This window comes from Lithobates pipiens, unplaced genomic scaffold, assembly GCF_037356315.1.
Source record: "Lithobates pipiens isolate NorthernLeopardFrog02 unplaced genomic scaffold, aLitPip1_a1.2 Scaffold_23, whole genome shotgun sequence".
Lineage (NCBI taxonomy): Eukaryota > Metazoa > Chordata > Amphibia > Anura > Ranidae > Lithobates > Lithobates pipiens.
The window spans coordinates 233,938,047-233,962,997 of record NW_027507785.1 but is presented as its reverse complement, the minus strand read 5'-3'; the positions used below and the strand labels follow the sequence as shown (position 1 = coordinate 233,962,997).

Here is a 24,951-nt window from a genome sequence, read left to right as displayed (position 1 = left end):
ACACTGTAGAAATAGTACCTTTGTCCCTAGAGGAGGACCGACATAAAAGCTCATATTAACTTAGTGTAAGTGGCCCCTCTCTTTGATAATGGGAAGCATAAAAATGCCAGACCTGCAGGTATTTATAGAATTCCTCCCTGGGTAGACCATGCTGCTCCTGCAGGAAGGTAAAAGAGCTAAAAAGGGGGCTCTTGAGACAGTGCCTCTAAGGTGGTTAAGTTTTTCTTTATCCAATATTCAAATCTATTGGGAGTGTTGAAAGGCGTTGGGAACCTGGGGTCTCCCAAGAATGAGGCCAGGTCGGGGCAAAGTGGGCCCAGGGCATATGATTTCTTGTATAGGGACCATAGTTGTAGTGATTGGGCAACCAATATGTTTAGAGATGCCAAGTGCTTGGGCCGAACCACTTCTACCAAGAGAAGACCCAGGAGGTAATATGGATTCACCAAGGTTCTCTCAAACTGAAGCCATGGGACCATTCCCGGGGGGGGGGGTTTGGGGGGGTGGTGCCATTTGCACCAGCCTGGCTGAGACATAATATAGCCACTAATGCGGGAGCCCCAGGCCCCCCAGCGCTGCTGGTCTAAAGAGAAGTTTTTTGTTCAGCCTAGGTTTTTTGTTTTGCCAAACAAACATATTGACCTCTTTTTGGATAGCATCTATCGTATGACGTGAAACATACAAAGGTAAGGACCTAAAGTAAAAAAGAAGTTTAGGGAGTATAGACATTTTAATGGCCTCTATTCTACCCATAAATGATAACTGATATTTATCCCACGTGCGTAGTAATTGTTTAACATGAGCAAAGACCTTAGGGTAATTAAAGACCGTAGGGTAACGTTTCCGTGCATAGAGTAAATCCAAACCTTGATTGAATACCCGTTAGTGTCTGTTGCAGGATGCTAATTGGGAGTGCAGCACATTGACAGATTAACCCCCCGGCCTGACAGACTGTGGAAGGTGTTTAACACAGGGATCAGGTTTGGCAAAGAGACCACCGGGTCAGATAAAAAAAGTACATCGTCCGCGTACATGCTTAATTTAAAATCCTGTTCCCCCTTCGTATAACCCCCGATGTTGGGATTCAAGCAAATTGCCATGGCCAGAGGTTCAATCGCAAGCACAAAAAGCAGGGGGGGATAGGGGACATCCCTGCCTTGTCCCCCTGCCCTGAGTGAAATATTCAGAGGTGCAAATTTAATTTGGGTGCGAGGGTGGTGATATAGAGCTCTGAAGCCATGCACAAACTCTCCCCTAAACCCAAATTTGGACAGGACGGGTTCTAAATAAAGCCGGGTGACACTATCAAATGCCTTATGTACATCTAGACTTAATAATAAAACTTTTTTGGAATATAAGTTTGCGTCTTGAATTATATTGGATGCTAAACGGATATTATCAGTGATTTGCCTAGAGGGAATAAAGCCTGTCTGGTTAGGGGAGATCAGTGTGGGGATAATATTTGAGAGCCTGTCGGCAAGAAGGCGGCCAAAGAGTTTCAAATCATTGTTTATCACTGAAATTGGTCAGTAATTTTGAGGGAGGGAATGATCCTTGTTTGGCTTGGGTATCAGGGACATGTTCGCAAATAACATGTCTTCTGGGAAAGTGTGGCCTTCTAAAATGTGGTTAAAGAGCTTTAGTAAGTGGGGGCCAATTTTTTTTATAGTAAATAGAAGTGAATCCATCTGGACCTGGGGCTCTAGAGGGCTTCAGGGAGGCAATCATCACTCAAATTTCCTCAGCACTACAGGGGTCATTCAGGGTCTTGGTCTGCTCCTCCGTAAGTGATAGAAGAGGCAAGCTGTCCAACCATGCTTTAATTGAGGGACCAGGCAGGGAGGATGGGGCTGCTAATAGGTCCTGATACAATTTGGAATGACCATCTCACCTTGTTATTTCTAAGCCACAAAATTAAAAACAAGAGCTAAGCGGGACTTTAAATGAAGTACGGGGTCTTTTATTGAAAAAAAAAAGGAAACATTTTGTTATTTGTTGTTTATAGTAAGACATGATTACATTTATATTGGAGAGGTGCGCAGACAAACACATTATTAACATTAGCATTTTGCTTTATACAATCTTTTTGACCAATACAGAATAGGGTATAAAAGCGCACCTCCATTATAAACATATAACAATCAAATATAATAATAAGTTAAACAAATAATGCAATGTAGGCAACAACTTTGAACCTATGACTTCTTGGTTGTTGCAATAAATTAATAAGAAAAACATAATTGATGCAATGTTTCAAAAATTGATGCTAATTGAAATTGGGGTACCAAAATACACAGCAATTGTTAGCTCTACGCGTTTCGCGGCTTACTACCGCTCGTCAGGAGCAAGCTCGTGATTGGTCTGAAAATACAAAGTAATAGTAAATTAGTATTTGCAATGATGGAGCATGGGGAGGTTGCCACTTAATTGATAAAGTGACTTACAAAATAGCCCAAAAATTGGGCAGAACTTCCAGCAATGGGAACTGCTAGAGCTGAGATAAAACCGTCTCATCCGGGGTTGAGGCAGGGTTCAGACCATCCCCCAACAATGTCAGGGGGCAGGCCAGGGGGAACCGAAACAGACATCCTCAACACAGGTCCACTAGGTGCTAAATGTATATGTGTGTTACCCAAATCTGCGAAAGAGAAAAAAAAGGGGAAAAATGTAATGGGTCACAAAAAAAACAAAATTAAATAAAATAAAAAAAAAACAAAAGCGGGACACCGAGTGTGGATTGAACGTGTTGAATGAATATAACTAATTACTGAAAAGTGTATGTGAATGAAATATACATAAATGATTGGGAAATAGGAGAAGGCTAAATGTGTGTTAAATAAGTGGGAATGGATGATGGGGAAATACAAAATCATCCAATTCAAATGTGTAAAAAAGTATGTGCAGTGCTCTGAATGAAACAATGTGTGTGCAAAAAGGAAGGAAGAAAAACGAATCAAAAGCAAAAAATAAAAAATAAAAAAATACCTGAATAAAACTCTATTACCCATATGTAGAGTTAAAGAGTGATCTCTTCCTAATGGAGCACAGTGGAGGAGTGAACTGTCTGTCTGTCCCAGCTCATATACCCCAGGCCCTGGGCGGATCCCTGCCAGCGTCATGCATGATGTCTTATGCAGCTGTGAGAAGATGAGGGAACACTCACAGCTGAGGATAATCCATACCTCAGTGGGTGCCCCTCCATCTTAGCTGCAGCATCAGGTGGAAAGAAAAAAAAAAAAAAACACAAAAACAAACAATAGACTCCCACCTTGCAGTGTCTATTGACACCACTCGAGGGGCCCATTTATGCATGGCGCCGATGCGCTGAGATTGAACCCCACCACCCCCTGTGATCCACAAAGGGAGGTAGGGAGGGAGCTGAGCGCATCGCAACCCCGGAAAAATGACTGCAACATACCCAGCAAAAACAGCCCATATGTTCAATTGATTGATAGATAAATTCCAAAAAAACAAAAAAAACAAAACTGGAATAAATAATATAAAAAATATAGTATGCAAAAAAATTTTTAAAATTTGGAAGAGACAGTAGGAGCTGCTATAGCTAAAAAAATGATACTTGAAACAATATGGAAATAAAATTCAAACAAACAATTGCTCAAGTATAAAAGACACCCGTCTTCCATCCCTAATATCAATAGTAACATAGTGGGGAGAGGGGAGGGGGAAATTTTGGGACTTTAAATGAGGTCATAGCCTCCATCCCTATCAGATATGAGCCACAAAATTAAAAACAAGAGCTAAGCGGGACTTTAAATGAAGTACGGGGTCTTTTATTGAAAAAAAAAGGAAACATTTTGTTTTTCTTTCCACCTGATGCTGCAGCTAAGATGGAGGGGCACCCACTGAGGTATGGATTATCCTCAGCTGTGAGTGTTCCCTCATCTTCTCACAGCTGCAAAAGACATCATGCATGACGCTGGCAGGGATCCGCCCAGGGCCTGGGGTATATGAGCTGGGACAGACAGACAGTTCACTCCTCCACTGTGCTCCATTAGGAAGAGATCACTCTTTAACTCTACATATGGGTAATAGAGTTTTATTCAGGTATTTTTTTATTTTTTATTTTTTGCTTTTGATTCGTTTTTCTTCCTTCCTTTTTGCACACACATTGTTTCATTCAGAGCACTGCACATACTTTTTTACACATTTGAATTGGATGATTTTGTATTTCCCCATCATCCATTCCCACTTATTTAACACACATTTAGCCTTCTCCTATTTCCCAATCATTTATGTATATTTCATTCACATACACTTTTCAGTAATTAGTTATATTCATTCAACACGTTCAATCCACACTCGGTGTCCTGCTTTTGGGTTTTTTTTTTTTTTATTTTATTTAATTTTTTTTTTTTTTTTTGTGACCCATTACATTTTTCCCCTTTTTTTTCTCTTTCGCAGATTTGGGTAACACACATATACATTTAGCACCTAGTGGACCTGTGTTGAGGATGTCTGTTTCGGTTCCCCCTGGCCTGCCCCCTGACATTGTTGGGGGATGGTCTGAACCCTGCCTCAACCCCGGATGAGACGGTTTTATCTCAGCTCTAGCAGTTCCAATTGCTGGAAGTTCTGCCCAATTTTTGGGCTATTTTGTAAGTCACTTTATCAATTAAGTGGCAACCTCCCCATGCTCCATCATTGCAAATACTAATTTACTATTACTTTGTATTTTCAGACCAATCACGAGCTTGCTCCTGACGAGCGGTAATAAGCCGCGAAACGCGTAGAGCTAACAATTGCCGTGTATTTTGGTACCCCAATTTCAATTAGCATCAATTTTTGAAACATTGCATCAATTATGGTTTTCTTATTAATTTATTGCAACAACCAAGAAGTCATAGGTTCAAAGTTGTTGCCTACATTGCATTATTTGTTTAACTTATTATTATATTTGATTGTTATATGTTTATAATGGAGGTGCGCTTTTATACCCTATTCTGTATTGGTCAAAAAGATTGTATAAAGCAAAATGCTAATGTTAATAATGTGTTTGTCTGCGCACCTCTCCAATATAAATGTAATCATGTCTTACTATAAAAACAAATAAAAAAATGTTTCCTTTTTTTTTTCAATAAAAGACCCCGTACTTCATTTAAAGTCCCGCTTAGCTCTTGTTTTTAATTTTGTGGCTCATATCTGATAGGGATGGAGGCTATGACCTCATTTAAAGTCCCAAAATTTCCCCCTCCCCTCTCCCCACCATGTTACTATTGTTATTTCTAAGTTTGTAAGCGTGAGGAGGTTGGATGGTGGAGTTTAATTTCCTTGCAAACATCGCTGAAGCAGTGTTGCTATGTAGCCTTTGACCATCTTAACGTATTTTCCGTTTGCTCAGAGAGAACTGTGTCTAGTTCAGTTCTCTTAGTCATAATCAGTCTATGGGTGTCAGGGGAGTGTGATTGGCTATGGATATGGTACAGTTTGGTCAGCTCGTTGGAAAGTTTGGTAATGTCTTTTGTTCCCCGTCTTTTCCCGACCATGGCTAAAGATATCAAATGTCCCTGGGCTGCCCACAACGTGGTGGGTGCAATGTCCCCCGTGTTGTTTGTTTTAAAGTATTCGTCTAAGCGATCAGTAATCTTAGCCACCAGGTCCGAGTCTGAGAGGAGAGAGTCATTGAGACGCCAAGAAGCACTGACCGGTGAAATGCCAATATGCGAGACAGAGAACATTACAACCTGATGGTCTGACCATTAACATGGATGAATATTTGCTGCTGTTGAATTGGCTAACAGTACAGGGGTGCTAAATATATAGTCGAGTCTAGAGTAGCTGTCATGGGGGTGAGAGTAAAAAGTATAGTCTTGAGTCCCCACGTTATGGGCACGCCAGGAATCTACCAATTGGTGGGAACTGAGCAAATGGATGAGGGTCTTCGGAAAAGCACTGGCAGCACTTACAACTCAGCTTCTGTCTAATCTGGAATGAGCCACTAGGTTAAAATCTCCTCCAATCAGTAGATGTGGGGATATGTACCTGTCCAGGATTTGAAAAAAGGAAGTAAAAAAAGAAGCTTGTGAGACATTAGGGGCATAAACATTCGCTACGGTAATCGCCTTGCCACAGTTCGATCCCTGTATTATGAGGAACCTACTAGAAGGGTCCCTGTACACGCTGCACATCCAATAACACAGAATTTTTGATAAAAATAGCAACCCCCTTGACTTTGAGTTAAAGGTGGTATAGAAGTGCTGTTTATATTGGCGATCAAAGTAACACGGGTGGTTAGATTTGGAGAAATCAAAATATCCACTTCCCAGGTGTCTATAAGCTCTAAAGGCCTTCCTCCTCTTTTGGGGTGATAAAACCCTCCACATTATGTGACACAATTCTAATCCCCATATTCAAAACTTGTCAGACAGTAGCTTAGGTTGAGAACCTTTGAATAGATATAGATCAAGGGCTGTACAGCTCCCCCGTGTGGGGAGAGAGCCCGAGGGGCACAGGTGGAGCCTTGTTCCCCTCATAAGCAGCCCAAGGTCTCCCAGAAAAATAGAATTGGTCCCATCAGAACTATAGCGCACCCAACAATAATGTGAAAATAAAAAAGTAGAAAGGAAAAAAAAAATACCAATAAACATTCCGTGTCCATTTGGCGTGGGGGGTATAAGAAAAACAAAAACAAACATTCTGATTCCCCTGACTAACTACAAAAAAAAACCTTACTTAGAGGACTTTAAAGTCCAATGCTCTATTCTATTAGCTCAATCGGATAAGTCTAGTGTAGGTAAAGATCACAGGGCCTGAGGTCTGAGTGAACTGTTACTTATGGGATACCAAAGACTGGTTGGCCTGGCCACAGCTAAACTATAGCCGGGGGTCACTTAAGCGGGCACAGTGAGACTAGGAAGTCAGCTTGTGATACCAAAAAGCTCCTGGCGGTGGCGTCTGCGATCCTGTTGGGGAGAAGGAGTGGCCCAGATTGGTGAGGGGCGAGGAGTAGATGGTTGTCTAGGGAGATTCCCCGGTGCTAAAAGCCCCAACTTGACCAGCAACTCCTTGCCATTTTGTAGTGTGGTGACCGTATAGGTCGTCCCATTGTGTGGGACCTGTAATTTAAAGGGGAAACCCCAGCGGTAGCAGATTCTTGCTGACTGCAGAACCGTGGTGACTTCTTTTAGGTTCCTGCTTTTCTCCAGTTGCTGGGGATAGGTCTGGAAAAATTTGAACCCTTGCGCCATCCAGCTGTAGATCTCCTCCTTGATAAGAAAGTCTTTGAGACACAGCACAATGCCCCTTAACTCTTAACTGCAGGGAGCAATTCAGTGATCTGCTCAGGGACCCCCCTCATCCTCAGGTTCTTACGTCTATTGCGATTATCCAAATCCTTCAGACTGGATTGTAGCTGGGCAACTGTGTCTGTGAGGGAATCATAGTCCCTGCGGAGGTCTGAGTAAGCTAGCTGGAGTTCATTGTGTTTGGTCTCCAGTAAGTCCATCTGTTCCCCCCCCCCCCCCCAGCACTGCCAGCTCCTGAGTCGGTGTATTAGTGGATTTATGGAGTTCCACCTGAAACTGAAACTTATCCGCCAGCTTCTCATACATTGCAGAGAGGCTGGCATCCAGCTCTGCCTTTGTAAGGTGGACACCACATACTCACTGTTGCTTGGTGGGTTTGCTGGAGAAGGACTCAGGTCCAGTGCTGCTGCCTGAGGGCTAAACCAAGGCAGAGGCATAAAAAGTACCTCTCCTGTCCCCGCATCTCTTGAGACAACACCTGCACTGTACAGGACAGAGCTGCCAAACTGACAGCTCAGTCCTTCAGATCACACAGAATATTATTGCTTTCCCTGTGTAACCAGAGGCCTTTTGCTCCACTGGTCCTATGGCAACCGTCTGCTCTGTATCAAGTGATGTGTGCTCCTGGTAAACAGAGCACTGTGTCTGGCTCGGACAGAGCTTTGATGACACAGGGAGAGCCACATTCTGTTCTTCTTGTGTAATCTGCAGAATTGAGTTATCAGTAGATTTAATTTATAAATTACTATAACATGTAAGTAAAAATAAAAAGGGGGGGGGTAAACCACCTTTAAACTGGACACTTTCACCCTCAAGCCATTTTTCAACTTTCAGTGCTGTCACTCTGAATGACATTATTTGGGATGGATAGAACTTTCTTTTGGTAGTGTTTAATCACCACTGTTTTTTTTATTTTTATTTTTTTTTGCTGTATAAGGAAAAAGACTGAAAAATGTGGGAAAAAAGTTTTTCTGTTACAAAACTTTGCAAACAAATCATCTTTCTTAATAAATTTAGGCCAAAATGTATTATGCTATGTTTCTTTGTTAAAGATAACTTAAATCAGTGTATATTTTTTTAGTCTGTGTGAAAGTTTTATGTCCCATACACACGGTCGGAAATTCCGACGGAAATAGTCCGATCAGATTATGTTGTCGGAAAATCTGATCGTGTGTGGGCTCTATCAGACTTTCTCTGTCGGAATTTCCGACGGAAAAAGTTTGAGAGCTGGATCTAAAATTTTCCAACAACAAAATCCGATCAGACTTTTTCCAATCGTGTGTAGGGAATTCCGACGCACAAAGTGGCATGCATGCTCAAAAACAATTTGAAGATGAAAGCTATTGGCCTCTACGTAGTCCCGTTGTCCATTTTGTACGTCACCTCGTTCCAAACAATTGGATTTTCCGACAACTTTGTGCGACTATGTGTATGCAAGACAAATTTTTGCCAAAATCCGTCGGAAAAAAATCAGACGGATTTTGTGGTCGGAATGTCTGACCATGTGTATGGAGCATTAGAGTCTACAAACGGTATAAAGATTTGAACATTTATCAATCCTGATGTACCTATCTCATTTTTTGAGGTCTTAAAATGCCAGGACAGTACAGATACCCACTAAATGATCCCTTTTTGTAAAGTTAACAGTCCAAGGTATTTAGTAAAAAAAAAATTTAAAAAAATTTAGGAAAATATGTAAAAAAAAAATAAAACTGGTAATAGGTTAGTATAAAAAAAAAACAAACCTTTGCTTATGTTCAATGCTCATAATAAATTTTGCGTCCTTAGCGAGGATAGAAGCAGCCTGCTGTACGCCTTTCCTGGTGGCACAAAACTACGATTTTTATTTCAGAATGAGCAGAATTCTTAGAGGAAACAAGAAAATGAATAGTGAAATTAAAATAAAAAAAATACTTACCACAAGCGTTGGCTTTTCGTCAGAATAGGTCTGTATAACACCTGCTACCTTATAGTTAAGCGTTAGATCAAATTTATATTCTGTTTGATTAGAGCCACTAGGATATCCTAAAACTACTTTGCGTAGTTTCACTGGGCGGTGAGATTCATCCATTTTCATACAAATGGCTTGGCACTGTTCATCTGATAGCCACTCTGCAATCTAAAGAAAAAATTTTTTTCTGTCTTCAGAAGAAATATCTTTTGGTTTCTATGTAACAATTGTGATGGGGACATTACAATGCACCTAACTTGTTACCGTCTTTCTTTAATACAGGGTAATTAAAATATGGACTAACCAAAGTAACCATTACAAAGAACACCCAACAGGCTAAGCACAACAATGTTGCTAAAGTCTCATACACATGCTTAGATTTTCGGACAACCGAACGTCCGTTTTTTGTGGCATGCTAGTCTTATGTCCAAAGTGAAGAGGTTACTAACAATACGGGAATTTTCACACAACAGAATACGTCAGAAATGACGTAATGTGTTGAACAGTTTTGTATATATTCTTTAGTTTCTGAGCATGCATAGTCTTGCTCTTATGTTTTTTTCCGTAGTAAAATCGTACTAATGAAACGAAAATCGGACGTTAAGTTCACATCCGTCAAAATGTTTGTCTGCCGAAAAAGCTAAATAAGTTGTCAAAAGAACCGTACCAACGATCAGAAAATCGGCAGACAACTCGTCGTATGAATTTTTCCAATCCGATTTTCATATCATGTGTACGGGCCTTTATTAAACTTTTTTCCTGTCACACTTGCGGCAGGGTGCTGGAGGTAGAAAACCAGATTACCGTTGCTGAATACAGTCTGTACAAATGATCTGCCCCATCCTAAAAATATACCCATAGACAGCACAGTTCTTAATGGCCAGATCAGGAAATGTTTATATGTGGCCTTACCCAAGATATCTTGGAAACTTTACAAGCAGAAAATGGATGGGCTAGGATGGATATTTCCTATTTGACTGCTACTGTTTTCCCCCAAGACAAACTGGCTCCAGAGGAGTTTATAGATTCCTCTAGGAACAAGCATGCGTATCCACCTTAAACAGTACTGTCATGTGCCTGGGATTGAATCTGGGTCTTTGGACTGCAGCTCTGCTCCCTCTGTCACTGGGAAACCTGAGTCATGCAGCACCACCTGCCTTGCCTACCAGCTGCAATCAATCTACAATCAGATCAGCTTAAATTGCAGTACTTCCTGTGGACTATGCCAGTTCGTTGGATCTGCTTTCCTGGTTGTGCGACATACTGCTGAGTTAGACCTCTTTCACACTGGGGTGCTTTGCAGGCGAAACAGTGCTAAAAATAGTGCCTGCAAAGCGCCCTGAAACAGCCGCTGCTGTGTATCCAATGTGAAAGCCCAGAGAGTTTTCACACTGGAGCGGTGCGCTAGCAGAACGGTAAAAAAAGTCCTGCTAGCAGCATCTTTGAGGCGGTGAAGGAGCGTTGCTGCAGCAGCGCTTTGCAGTAGTTTTAACTCTTTCTTGGCTGTTAACAGGGGTAAAACCGCCCTGCTAGCGGCCGAACACCGCCACTAAAACGATGGTAAATCGGTGCTAAAAATAGTACTGCTTTACTGCCGATGAACAGGATGGGATAGAGACTCATATGCTTAGGCATTTAAACGTCCAATCTAAGAGAAAAAAAATCCAGTACCACGATGTCTCAAAGATAAAACATATATATACGATTTTATTAGATCCATCCATTAAAATGAATCAATACCTGTAATTATTGTTGTGTTTCAGCCTCTTAGATAGGCCTTAGGCTCATGCTCAAGTCCTATGTAAAAGGCTACAACAGTCAATTACAGGTATTGATTTATTTTAATGGATAGATGTAATAAAATCGTATATATATGTTTTACCTTTGAGACATCGTGGTGCTGGATTTTTTTCTTTTTACATGGAAGTAAAGTCCTGTGCCCGCCGGCAAGGGAGCTCGCCTATGCTCCAAGCAATGAAGGAAGAGACTAGTTGTCCCGAGAGCCACACATCAAGACAAGACCCGCTGTGTAAGTGACAGTCTTAGCCTGGACCCAGCCAGGCCATGCCCCAATGTGTTTCGCTCCACCCACAGATGTTTACTCATGAGGGGGTCCAGGCTGAGACTGCCACTTGTCTTTACACAGTGGGTCTTGTCTTGATGTGTGGCTCCCAGGACAACTAATCTCTTCCTTCATTGCTTGGAGCATAGATGAGCTCCCTTGCAGGCGGGCACAGGACTTTATTTCCATGTAAAAATCTCTTCCTACACCGCTGAGTTACTGAACTTCTGGACTTTGACCTCTACCTGTTTCCTGGATTACACTCTTTGCCTGACAATTCTACATTACTCTGCCAGCCTGTGTATGACCATGCCTGTCCCCGCCCACGCTTCTGGATTCTGACTCTGTACCTTGCTGCCAAGACTCGTTGCTGATTTGGCCTGCCTGACTACGCCAACACCTCAACCCCAGCCAAAGCTCCGCTCTGGACTAAAACTTCCAACAGGTATCTTACAAGTACAACTGGAAATTCAACTGATCATAGTTACATAGTTAGTCTGGATGAAAAAAGACAACTAGGTCAACCAATAAAAGGGAAAAAATAAATCACACAATCCTATATACACAATCCTATACCCACAGTTGATCCAGAGGAAGGTGAAAAGTCCCAGCAAAACATGATGCAATTTGCTACAGCAGGGGAAAAAATAGGATTTTTGTACTCATCATAAAATCCTTTTCTCTGACGTTCATTGACAGACACAGCAGCTCTTCTTGACCTTAGGTTATATCACTCCTTTAGGAGAGGACTAGGCAGAAAGTGTTAAAAACAGCAACACTTGCACAGTACTGCCCAGGGGGTGGTCCTACTGGCTATAACCCCTCACACTGCATCCAGCAGCTCAGTTTGTCAAAAGCAGTACAAACACAAATAGGAGGGGTGGGTGCTGTGTCCGTCAATGAATTTCAGAGAAAAGGATTTTTACAGTGAGCACAAAAATCCTATTTATTATATTGTTAATTGACGGACACAGCAACTCTTCTTGACCTTAGGGACATCCCCAAGCAGTGTCAAAGAAAATGAGGGGTGGGAACAGCAAACAACAATAACTCCGCCAATAACAACCAAACTCCTCAATGGAGTAACCTTAAACAGCCATCTGCAAAACCTTCAGGCCGAAGTAAGCATCTGAAGATGCGCTCACGTCAACCTTGTAAAATGTAGTGAAAGTGTGAATGGACAACCAGGTAGCCACCTTACACACCTGGGAAACAGACGCTTGATGTCGGAAAGCCCAAGAGGCACCAATTGCCCAGGTAGAATGTGCCGTGACAGGAAAGGGAGGCAGCCGTGCCCTTATGGCATAAGTCTGAACTACAATCTGTCTGATCCACAAGAGATGGTGGCCGATGAGACCGCCAGTCCCTTCTTTGGACCAGCCACCAATACAAACAGTGGGTCTGACCTCCGAAAAGGAGCCGTAGCAGACAGATACACCCGCAGAGCCCGGACCACGTCCAAGGAATGCAAAGCCACCTCTTTGGGGTGTGACAGCCGAGGACATAAGCATGGAAGCACAATGTCCTCATTTAGATGAAAGGCCGAAACAACCTTTGGAAGAAATGAAGGCTGCGGACGCAGCACCGCCTTATCCTTGTGGAGGATCAAGTAGGGAGACTTGCAAGACAAGGCTGCCAACTCAGAAACCCTCCTGGCAGATGTAATGGCCACTAGAAAAACTACTTTCTGAGAGAGTGTCAATAAGGGAATCTCCCTAATGTTTTCAAACAGCAGTTTCTGAAGCACCGAGAGCACCAGATTCAAATCCCATGGAGGTAGCGGTGGTCGAACCAGAAGGGCCACATGTCGAACCCCCTGAGCAAACGTACTCACCAATGAATGAGTCGCCAAGGGTCGCTGAAAAAAGTCAGCCAAAACTGATATCTGCCCCTTAATGGTGCTTAATGCAAGTTTCTGATCCATTCCTTGCTGCAAAAACAGCAGGATCGTGGAAACTGAATATGTACATGGACGCCACCCCATCTCCTCACACATGAAGACGTAGGCCTTACATGTACGATGATAAATCTTCAGAGAATATGACTTTCGTGCCCTCAACATGGTGGATATTACCGAATCCGACAGACCTCGGTCCCTTAGCACCTGGCTTTCAACAGCCATGCCGTTAAAGCCAGTGACTGTAAAGCAGGATGAAGCCTTGCAACAGAAGTTCCTCTCACATTGACAGTTGCCAAGGAACATTCGCCACCATTCGTACTATGTCAGCGTACCAAGGATGTGGAGGCCAATCTGGGGCAATCAGAATTACCGGAATCCCCTCGGCCTCCATTCTGCGAAGCATACGTGGCAGACATTTGAGTGGGGGAAAAGCATAAATCAGACGATAATGCCCCCATGGAGCCACCAACGCATCTGCCGCGTCCGTTCAGGGATCCTTTGACCTGGCCACAAAATTCTGTAGCTTCCGATTGAGTTGAGAAGCCAGGAGATCCACATCTGGCATGACCCACCTTAGGCAAAGGAGCCAAAATACATCCGGATGTAGTGATCATTCCTACGATCACAGTTTTCTGTACCTGGCAGACAGAGCCGACATGCGCCGCTCTGCCCCCCCCGCAGGATGCCAAGCTTCTTGTTGCTCCTTGATGGTTGACATACGCCACTGCCGTGGCGTTGTCCAACTGGACCCTGACCAAACGCCCCTGCAGCCTCAGCGACCGGTCAGGCTGGCGTCCGTTGTGATCACCGTCAAATGAAGAGGAAGGAACAACTTACCGGGCCAAAGAGCCGCCAACCTCAGCCACCAGAGCAGGGAATCCCTGACTAGGTAGCTCACTCGAATTTGACAATCCAGGGACAACGGAGATTTATCCCATCTTGACAGGATCTCCTTTTGCAAGTCTCGAGTGTGGAATTGTGCATACGGTACCGCCTCAAAAGTAGCTACCATGAGACCCGGGGCTCACATGCAAAAACACAGCAAAGACCACTTGCGGAACACAACAACTTCATCGCAGCTTAAAGAGGGAAGAAAGACTCTCGCCTCTGTGGAGTCTTTCAGCAGGCCCAGGTACTCCAGGCATTGAGTTGGCACCGACTTCTGTAGGTACAGTACCCAACCAAACTCCCAAAGAGTTTGCATGGTGATTGCCCCATCCTCCTGTAATTCTGAGGCGGAGGCCAGGCTTTTGGCCAGGCAAAAGGGAGAGCTAAAAATTGGTAGTGCTCATCCCCGACCGCAAATCGCAGAAACTTCTGATGCTTGATGCATATGGGGACATGCAAGTATGTGTCCTTGATGTGTCCTTGATGTCCAGGGATGCCAGAAAATCCCCCTGATGGAATGCAGCGACCACTGAGCAAACTGAATCCATCCTGAATCTTTGTACTTTCACAAAGCTGTTGAGGGCCTTGAGGTCCAGGACCGGACGGACCCCTTCCTCTTTGGGACTATAAACAGATTGGAGTAGAATCCCTGAAACCTTTCCGGCGTCAGTACAGGTACTATCACCCCGTGCAGCAGTAGGTCTTGTACTGTCCCAAACAGGCCCCCCCCCCGACGAGCCATAAGAAGATGAAGGTTGGAGGGAAAAAATCTGTTTGGTGGACAAGAAAGAAACTATCTTGTATCCTGAGGAAACCAGTTTGCAGACCCACTGGTGGGAAAGTAGGGGGGTCCATCGGGCTGCAAACTCCCGAAGACGACCCCCCACCCAAGAATCGTGCAGGGGCAAACCTTCATGGAGTAACAGATTTGCTTGCAGGCTTGTTTGGCTTGCGAAACCAGGGACGCTTTTGTCCCTCAGCAGGCACCTTGTTGGACTGGGAACGCTTACCTGCCGACCTGGGCGGATGCAAAATCCGCTTCTGAGCGGAAAAGGCGTTGCTCCTTTCCTTTTCTGGACTGTGGAAGTAACGTGCTCTTACCCACAGTTACATTCTTAATAATGTCATCCAGCAAGGCTCCAAATAGCCTCTTTCCCTGGAAGGGCAAGTCTGCCAGTGCTTCCTTAGATGTCCCTTCCGCAAACCAGAATTTCAGCCAAATCAGGCGACATAGCACTACTGCTGATACTGAGGCTCTAGAGAGCAAGGGGGCTATATCTAAGGCCGCATCACAGACATACTTAAGGCCCTGCACCAACTGATCCACCAGCTCCACGCAGACTGGGGAAGCCTGTTGCGTCTCCAATTCACGGTGCAACAATTTAGCCCATTCTGTAAGCTTCTGCGACACCAGGACCGTGGCTAACACTGGCCGCGATGCTGACCCCACCACAGTAAACATGAACCTGGCAACCACCTCAGTCCTTCTGTCAGCAGAGTCCTTGAAAGCAGAAGTCCCTTATTTAACCTGGATACCAGGGGGTCAACAATCGGAGGAGATTTTTTGCAGGATACTCCTCAAAGGGGTAATGCACCACCATGCATTTGGGGACTGAAAAGGCCCGCTGCTGTTTTCCCCACTCCATGTACATAAACTTATCAAAATAAGTTGGGTAAGGAAACACCGTAGCCGTGCGGGCCGGGTTGTGGGACATGAAAGGGACCGACACCTCTGTAGATGCCCCTGCCGTATCCTCCATTTTTAGGGTATCCCACGCCGCTGTAATAAGTGCTCCTACAAGCGCCTTTTCCTGCAGACACTGAATCATCCTCACTATCTGAACGGTCCTGGTCCTCTGATAGATCAGAACAGGGGCCGCCTGTCACAGCAGGGCCCGAGTCTGAATCAGAGCTTTCCCCAGAAGATGGTGGGGGAGGGGGCATTTTTTACCCCCCTTGCGCCCGCATGCCACTTCCACCCTGGCAACAAACCCCTCCAGGACCGCTGACAAAGCGTCCATAGACACCGCAGGTGCAGGAGAACCAGTTGCAGTAACAGGGATGTCTGAGGAAGAAGCGCCAGCTTCTGGCGCCATGCTGACCCACACTCACCACTTAGGGACCTAAAGCAAGTCACACAAAAAGTCCACCCTCCTAGCTGCCACAGACTGAGAAGCCCCCCGCAGAACACACCACCCTGACCCAGGTACTGCACTGTGCTTCTGCTGTCCACTCTCCCCTGTGTCATCCACTAGATGTCTGTGTGGAAAGCGCGATGTTCTACAAGGAAACAAGCACCCAACGTTAGAGGTAAAACTACTAGAAAATGGCTGCCGGCTGCCTCAGCAAAAACTTCTGAGGGCCCCAAGAAAATGGTAGCCGAACTACTAGAATATGTCTGAAAGGCCAAAAACTGTCTGTGGCTACAAAAAAATGGTCATGGCCCCAGGAAAAAGGCGTGGAGTGCGCGGCAGCCTCCTCACATGTCTCACACAGCAGAAAACACCCCACTGTGGGCCAAAAACATTGAAGAGGACAACAGGGAAGAGGACGAGCGGACCACCAACACCCAGCGCAGCCCCCTGCCAGGACCCAGAGCTCCCCCCCCGGAGGACCCCCGGCCAGGTACGTGCACGCACCCCCATGTGCCCAGTCAAGCAGCAGCTTAAAGCATGGGGAGGGGGAAGGGACAGGGAGAGAAGAAAGGGTGAGTGAGAGACCCCCTAGTCCACCTCCCAGGGAATGCCCAGCATATAAGCTCACCGGCTGCCCCAGGATAAGACGGGGCATTTCGTGGCTGACCCAACGCTCAATGGCCAGGCTGGGGAGACTACAAGGATCTATATTATCCAGCCTGTCACCCAGTCCAGCTGTTGATTGTAGATCACAGGAATCAAAAATGCAGAAAAAATTGTCCCACCGGGAGCCCGGTCCTTCTCCTACACTAGGCAGAAAAAAAAAACGAGCTGCTGGATGCAGTGTGAGGGGTTATAGCCAGTAGGACCACCCCCTGGACAGTACTGTGCAAGTGTTGCTGTTTTCAACACTTTCTGCCTAGTCCTCTCCTAAAGGGGCAATATAACCTAAGGTCAAGAAGAGCTGCTGTGCTCGTCAATAAACTATAGAAAAAAATTCCTTCCTAATCCCTCGAAAGGCTATTGGATATTCCCTGGATTAATTTTACCTATACATGTTAGTATCCAGTTATATTATGTACATTTAGGAAATAATCCAAGCCTTTTTTAAAGCAATCTACAGAGCTGGCCAGAACCACCTCGGAAAGGAGTCTATTCCACATTTTCACAGCTCTTACTATGCAGAAGCCTTTCCATATTTGGAGATAAAAAGGTTGCGGCAGTGTAAACCAAGCCTGATGGTTCAGACATAATATAGGGCAGTGATGGCGAACTTTGGTACCCCAGATGTTTTAGAACTACATTTCCCATGATGCTCCACTACACTGCAGAGTGCTAGAGCATCATGGGAAATGTAGTTCCAAAACATCTGGGGTGCCAAGGTTCGCCATCACTGATATAGGGAGTTGGGCCTGGAATTCAAAGTTGCCGCTGTCCCATGGCATAAAAAAAATAACAGAATAGTTTGTTTTTATTATTCATAATTTTTACAACTCCATCACTTTCTAACCATATCCTGCCAATTAATCAAGACGGTTTTTGATGAAGTAGTTCAAAAAGTGCAATAAGCCAGATCAACCAATCGGAAATGAAGTCCATTTATCTGACTGCAGCAAATTGAGAAGCAGTTGCATGTTGTGTAACCAATCTGAGCATTTCACTCACTGAGCCTCAGTGAGGCCTTCCCCATAGACATTATAATGTTGCCACATTTGGCAACATTGTGAGATACTAATCTAAAGCCTATAGAGCAAGATTAGGTCACAAACACAACTAAAACATCACAAAATGGGTGAAAAGTGAAAAGATGAAAGATTCTGATTGTAGGGTCACACACAATCCAGGGGCCTTGTAAGTAAGCTAGACACAGACACTATGCACAGTAGATTGTTAACCCTTTAGTGCTGCTATACAGAATGAAAGTCTCTCAGCGAACAAACACTATTGGTTGAAGCTCTAGCTGTTCACAATCAAATGGCTTACAGCTGGCAACCCTTATTTGCAATGATAGGGCTCATCCAGATTGAGGGTGAATTTGAGCCATACATGGATAGAAATTTGGACAGTTTAGCAGGGACTGGCTGAATTTAAATCGATGTGCAGCCAATGCAGTTGAACAGAACTTAATCAACCAATCAACTTCTGTTCAACTGTCCTGTTGGCTAAAAGCCACTCAATCAGTGGCTGCACCCAATGGCTGCAGTGTTGATCTGTGTATACTGACAGCTGGGGAGTCTCTTTGCTGTCAGAATACAATGGTGTAGCTGGGAGGATTCCCCCATCCATCTCGATTGTGAACTGAACAGTAAATGGTCAGCTTAAGACTGGGTTCACACCAGTGCAAAATGGATGTGGGTTTCCCCGCATCCAATGTGCATGTCAGGAGATTGTGCCTGGCTTTCTATGGAGCCAGTTCACACATCTCCGGAGCAGTTCCGGTGCAAATTGCACAGGAGTCCTGTGTATTTTCTGGTCCGTTCTCAGGTCCGAATTCAGCCCAAAATTTGGGCTGAAATCAGACCTGAAACTGAATAGAGATGCACCAAAAACCCTGCTGTGAGGCATTCGGTTCCTCAGTGTGAACCCAGCCTAAGTGTGTGATTGATCTTTTGTCTCCTTACAGCTTAACCACTTGCCAACCAGCTGCAGTACATATACTGTGGCAGGTTGGCTCTATTGAAAAAAACTACATACCTGTATGTCATTCGGTGCAATAGCCAGTGGGGGCGCACACACTAATTAGCCAGAGGGGGAGCCAATCACCAATCGCTCCCCGGAGAGACAGGACGGCAGTCTGCTGATGTAAACAAGGCAGATCGCCTTTCTGGCAGGTATGAACAGCGAGTTCTTGTGTTCTTGCTAAGAAGGAACATGGATCTCGCTGTTCATACAGTGAGTCCATCCCCCACACAGTAAGAAAGTATCCCCTAGGGGCACACTTAACCCTTTAATAGCCCCTGGTGTTAACCCCTTTTCTGCCAGTTTAATTATTACAGTGCATATTTTTAGCACTGATCACTGTAATAATGTCACTGGTTCCCCAAAAAATGTCAAAAGTGTCAGGTGTCCGATTTGTCCGCCGCAATGTTGCAGTCCAGCTAAAAATCGCTGATCACTGCCATTAATTTAGAAAAAAAATGCCATAAAAATATCCCATAGTTTGTAGATGCTATAACTTTTGCGCAAACCAATCAACATACGCTTATACATATTGGCCAAAACTGAAATATAGGATTTTTGTACTCACCGTAAAATCCTTTTCTCTGTAATTCACTGACCGACACAGCTCCTCTCTGTAACTAAATGGGTTTGTTAGCCTGCCACTAGGAGAACTAGGCAAAATTGTAACACAATACACAGAATTGTCAGTACCGGCCAGGGGGCGGACCCTGTGCTAACAACCCTCCCTGCTGCCCCAGCAGCCTCAGTACGTCAACAAGCAGTATAACGTAGAGAAAAGGAGGGGTGGGTGCTGTGTCGTTCAGTGAATTACAGCGAAAAGGATTTTACGGTGAGTACAAAAATCCTATTTTCTCTTATATTCACCGACCGACACAGCTCCTCTCTGTAACTAAATGGGACATCCCCAAGCAGTGCCAAACGAGGGGTGGGAAAAAACAGCATTAAAACTTCATCCACCATGGCAAGTGGGAACTAGTGAAACTAAACCCACAAAAAAACAGCAGTGTACGAAAAAACACACCGCCATATAACCGGGTATTCTCAACAGGAGACATCCCCAACACCGCAACCTTTTTGCGGAAGTAATGCAACAGTGCATTAACAAGCATGTATGTGAGTGACCTCCTGAGCAGCGGCTGAGCTTCTTGTTCCCCCTTGGTGATTTATGTACGCCACAGCCATGGTGTTGTCCGACTGTATGTCAGGGCTGGCTTAGCCCTTCCTCCTCTGGGCTGGCCACTCAGCTGTCGGCTAATTGCCAGCTCTCATCTCTTCTGATGCTCGTCTGACCTGCCTATTTAAAGCCTTCCAGCTCACTCTTTGCTTTGCCTTTGCGTTGGTCACATCACTAGGAACCATCTCCTGCTGTTTGTTTCAAGACTGGCTTGCTGACATCCCTCCTGGCTTCTATCCTGCTTGCAGTTGCTCTCCTTGGATCCCTGATGTCTGGACTGGCTGATTACCCGATCTGGTTTATGAACTTTGGACTGGCTGACTACCCGATCTGGCTACTGGACTCTGGCTATGCTTAACTATGCTTTTTTTCTATTTACCTTTTTATTTTTATTAATAAACAAGTGTGATTTGATTGTACTTCTGTCTCTGTCTGTTTCATGGTTCCTGACAGTGTATCCTGATCGGATGTCCTTGAAGACAAATCGACCATGTGTGGAGGCACAGCCTGATCGCTCACAATTCGAGCAGATTGATCGGCAACGCTAATTTTTCCGTCGACCAGACGCCCTGCACCGACTGAATCCCCATCACTCCACCCCAGCCGGATAGACTGGCGTCCGTAGTGATCACCGTCCAATTCAGAGGAAGGAACGATTTTCCGGACTGAATCATCGGGGACCTCAACCACCAGATCAGGGAGTCCCTGAGTGGCTGGCTCACCTGGATCTGCCGATCCAGGGACAACGGAGATTTGTCCCATTTTGTCAAACTCTCCTTCTGCAGGACTCTGGTGTGGAACTGGGCATAAGGAAGGAGGCTACCATGAGCCCCAGTACTCGCATGCAAAAGCGGAGCGACGACCACTTGCGGTTCATCACTAGTTTGACTGCAGCTCTGAGAGTCTGCAATTTGTCTGAAGGGAGAAAGACTCTCGCTTCCCTGGAGTCCAATAGCAAACCTAGGTACTCCAGATGCTGGGTCTGTACAATCACAGACTTCTTTAGGTTCAACAGCCATCCAAATTCTTGCAGGGTCTGCATGTTGATCGCCACATCCTCCTCTAATTCTGAGGCGGAAGATGCTCTCAGGAGGAGGTCGTCTAGGTAGCCCACGATCGTGATCCCGCGTTGTCGCAGCAACGCCAATACTGGAGCCAGTACTTTGGTAAAGACTCAGGGGGCTAATGCCATTTTTGATACCAAAGGCATATGGGTATGTGCAGGTACGTATCCTGGATGTACGTATCCTGGATGTCCAAGGACGCCAGGGAGTCCCCTTGATGGAGTGCAGCGACTACTGAGCGAACTGATTCCAAAGTTTACATGATTTACAAAGTGATTGAGGGCTTTTAAGTCCAAGATCGGACGTACCCCTTCCTTCTTGGGAACCACAAACAGATTTGAGTAGAAGCACTGGGCAGACGAAAAAGCCGCTTGTGAACGGAAAAAGAGAGCCCTTGCCTGCGGCGTGGCTCATTAGCCTTCCTGGCCTGTGGGAGCAGTGTACTCTTACCACCCATGGCATTTTTAATAATGTCATCCAACGAGGCTCCAAAGAGCCGGTAACTAAGGAAGGGAAGATCCGCCAGGGCTTTCTTGGATGCCTGGTCAGCAGACCAGCATTTTAGCAAAATCAGGCTCCTCAGCACCACAGCTGACACTGAAGCCCTGGATAACAGAGGGAGAGTATCCAGGGCCGCGTCACAAACGTACTTAAGGCCTTGCACTAGTTGGTCTGCTAGTTCCACGCAGACAGGGGAGGCCTGTTGCTCTCCCAATTCGAGGTGCAAAAGTTTTGCCCACTCAGTCAGTGTCTGCGACACCAGTGCGGATACCAGTACAGGTCGTACGGCTGACCCCACAACCATAAACAAGGAATGAGCCACCGCCTCGGCCTTCCTGTCCGTGGGATCCTTGAATGCAGGAGTCCCCTCAACCGGGATCGTGGTTACTTTATTCAACCTGGATACTGGGGGGTCCATGACCTGCGGAGCCGACCATTTCTTGAGAAGGCCTTCCACAAAGGGGTAATGCACCGCCATGTTTGTGGGGACCGAAAAGGTCCTTTGCAGCCGACCCCATTCCCTGTAGATGAACTTGTCAAAATAAGTAAAATACGGGAACACCTTAGGTGAACGTGCTGGCTTGTGGGACCCAAAAGGGACCGATACATCAGCAGAGGTATTCGCTGGCTCCTGGATCTTTAGGGTATCGTGCACAGCTGTGATAAGTGCTTCAAACAGCGCCTTGTCGCGCCCGGACCCAGAGGGGGAATCATCCCCACAGCACAGCACAGTGGTCTAGTGGTTAGCACTTGAACCTAGCAGCAATAGGGTTGCTGGTTCAAATTCCGACCACGACACTATCTGCCTGGAGTTTGCATGTTCTCCCTGTGCCTGCGTGGGTTTCCTCCGGGTACTCCGGTTTCCTCCCACACTCCAAAGACATGCTGGTAGGTTAATTAGACCCTGTCCAAAAAAATTGCCCATAATATGTGTATGTGTATGCCAATGTTGTAAGTGTGTCGGGACTCTATAGGTTAAAGGACCGCATAAATAGCTGCAGATGGACACCGGTGGCAAGAAAAGCACCCTGAGGCGATTCAGTTCGTATAGGTAGCGCTATACAAGTCATTCATTCATTCATACTCGCTGCCCGAGTGGTCCTGGTCAGCCTCGTCTGATAGGTCAGAGCAGGGGTCACCAGCCATAGCAGGGCCAAAGTCCACATCAGAGCTCTCCCCAGAGGACGGGGGGGCAGGGGCCCTTTACGCGCACCTTTCCTTCCACGCACCACCTCTATTTTTGCAACAAAAGAGTTAAGGACCGCTGTCAGGGTGTCCATGGGCACAGCGCTATCCGCCGGTGACCCGGTTGCAATAGCCTGGATTTCGGGGGAAGAAACACCAGTTTCTGAAGCCATGCTGACCCTACCCTGTCTACCACCTGAAAGGGGACTTAGGACAGTGAGGTCCCACCCTCCTGCTGCCGCCGCCTAGTGGGGGTGGGGGGGTTCCTAGTGCCAGACTCACCACCCTGGGGAGTTCTGTGATGGTTACTAGCCGTGCCTGTAGTCCCCAGGAGGTTAAGTGCAGAGTGAAGAAACTGTGTCGGCAGCAGCTGTAGAAAAGAGCAGTGAAACGATCTGCAGAGCTTGCACCAGCATTCAGGGAATGGCCATCCAGCATCCTGTATACACAGGGAACACAGGAAACAGCATGTGATAGCACATGGTATGCTGTCACAAGAGAGCTGTGGTGAAAAGAGCACTTGTGCTTCAAAGAAATGGCCGCCAATGATACTAATAGGAAAATCTCATAGAAAATGGCCGCTGAGGCTCACAAGGGGAACCTGCTCTGCCCTCAGCCAAAATGGCCACCGGACAGTGCCAAGCGGTGACAAGAGAAATAACCAAAACAGTGCTGCCTCTATCCAGTAAAAATACCTCCACAGACACCTATTTGGGACCCCCCACACCGGGACCAGGACCATCGCTAGCCGCACAGACCCCCTATAGGTGAGAGACCCAGCGATCCCCATACACACCCTGCCAGCAGCACATGCAGCCACCCCCCCTAGGGGGGGGGAGGGAAGATAGGGACGTGGGAGAGAAGAGAAGGAGGTGAGGTGGCTCCTGAATCGACCTCCCAGGGAATGCCCTGCTGCTCAACCCCCCCGAAGCAGGGAGAGCCATACTTACTAATCCTGAAGAGCTGGGAGACATTCCATCACAGACCCACTCCTGCGCAGTTACAGGGTGGCTGCTGGCCTCGGTATACTGTGATCCAGACAGCAGTAGCCTGGTCATATGTATACTCCGGAGCATTGAAGCTCACGACCACCTCTGAAGCTGAGGTATGTCGTGGCCTGCGGAGCCTTAGCTGCGACCTGCCCAAGCTTGACGGCCGGACTGGGGGGACTACAAGGATAACTCAACCAGCCTTTCACCCAGCCGGCAGTTGATAGAAGATCACAGGATCTTTCATCTTGCGCAAAAGTATAAATCCTGCATCAAAAAAATGGACCAAAGGGCCCGCAGGGTTCCTAGGTCATTCTCCTTCACTAGGCAAAATAAAACTGAGGCTGCTGGGGCAGCAGAGAGGGTTGTTAGCACAGGGTCCACCCCCTGAGCAGTACTGACAATTCTGTGTATTGTGTTACAATTTTGCCTAGTTCTCCTAGTGGCAGGCTAACAAACCCATTAATTACAGAGAGGAGCTGTGTCGGTCGGTGAATATAAGAGAATTTTATTTTTTTTACATTTTTGTATTGGGTATGTTTCATAGCAGAAAGTAAAAAATATTGGGTTTTATTTTTCAAAATTGTCGCTTTTTTGTTTATAGCGCAAAAAACAAACAAGGGGTGATCAAATACCACCAAAAAAAAAAGCTCTATTTGTCGGAAAAAGGGACAAAAATTTTATTTTTACAGCGTCGCACAACTGCACAATTTTCAGTTAAAGTAACGCAATGCCGTATCACAAAAAATGGCTTGGTCATCAAGGGGGTAAGACTTTCCAGGGCTGCATATAAAGGATAATTATCCTATAAAGGATAATTATACTGTAAAACAAAATAAATTTTGAACATCTTTTATTCAATGAAAATGAATTAATATCACAGTTCTTCATTTGAAAGGCACTTGCAGTAAATTCCCAATAAGAAAATAAGCAAACCTCCAAAAACAAATATTGAGCTTAGGCTCCAAATAGTAAGCACTAATAGATTGATAAAGCTCTCTTCTGTAGTCAAGTCAATCATCTTAAACCATGGAAACACTGAATACACATGCTCTATCAATAGACTGGCCACCACCTCTGAACTAAATTACAATTTACAAATACTTATAGATGTATTGAACTTTGCTTTAAAAACTGCTGACAGGTAAGGCTCGGTTC

The 24,951-nt window shown here is 45.5% G+C and overlaps 1 protein-coding gene across 1 annotated transcript in view; it reads right to left on the bottom strand.

Annotated features, from left to right (window-relative positions):
- Positions 1 to 24,951, bottom strand: part of HFM1 (helicase for meiosis 1) — a 397,375-nt gene that overhangs the window by 275,825 nt on the left and 96,599 nt on the right. Inside the window, 2 exon segments of the mRNA XM_077451089.1 lie at positions 9,008 to 9,096; positions 9,181 to 9,381. Of these exon segments, the coding sequence (XP_077307215.1) occupies positions 9,008 to 9,096; positions 9,181 to 9,381 (290 nt within the window).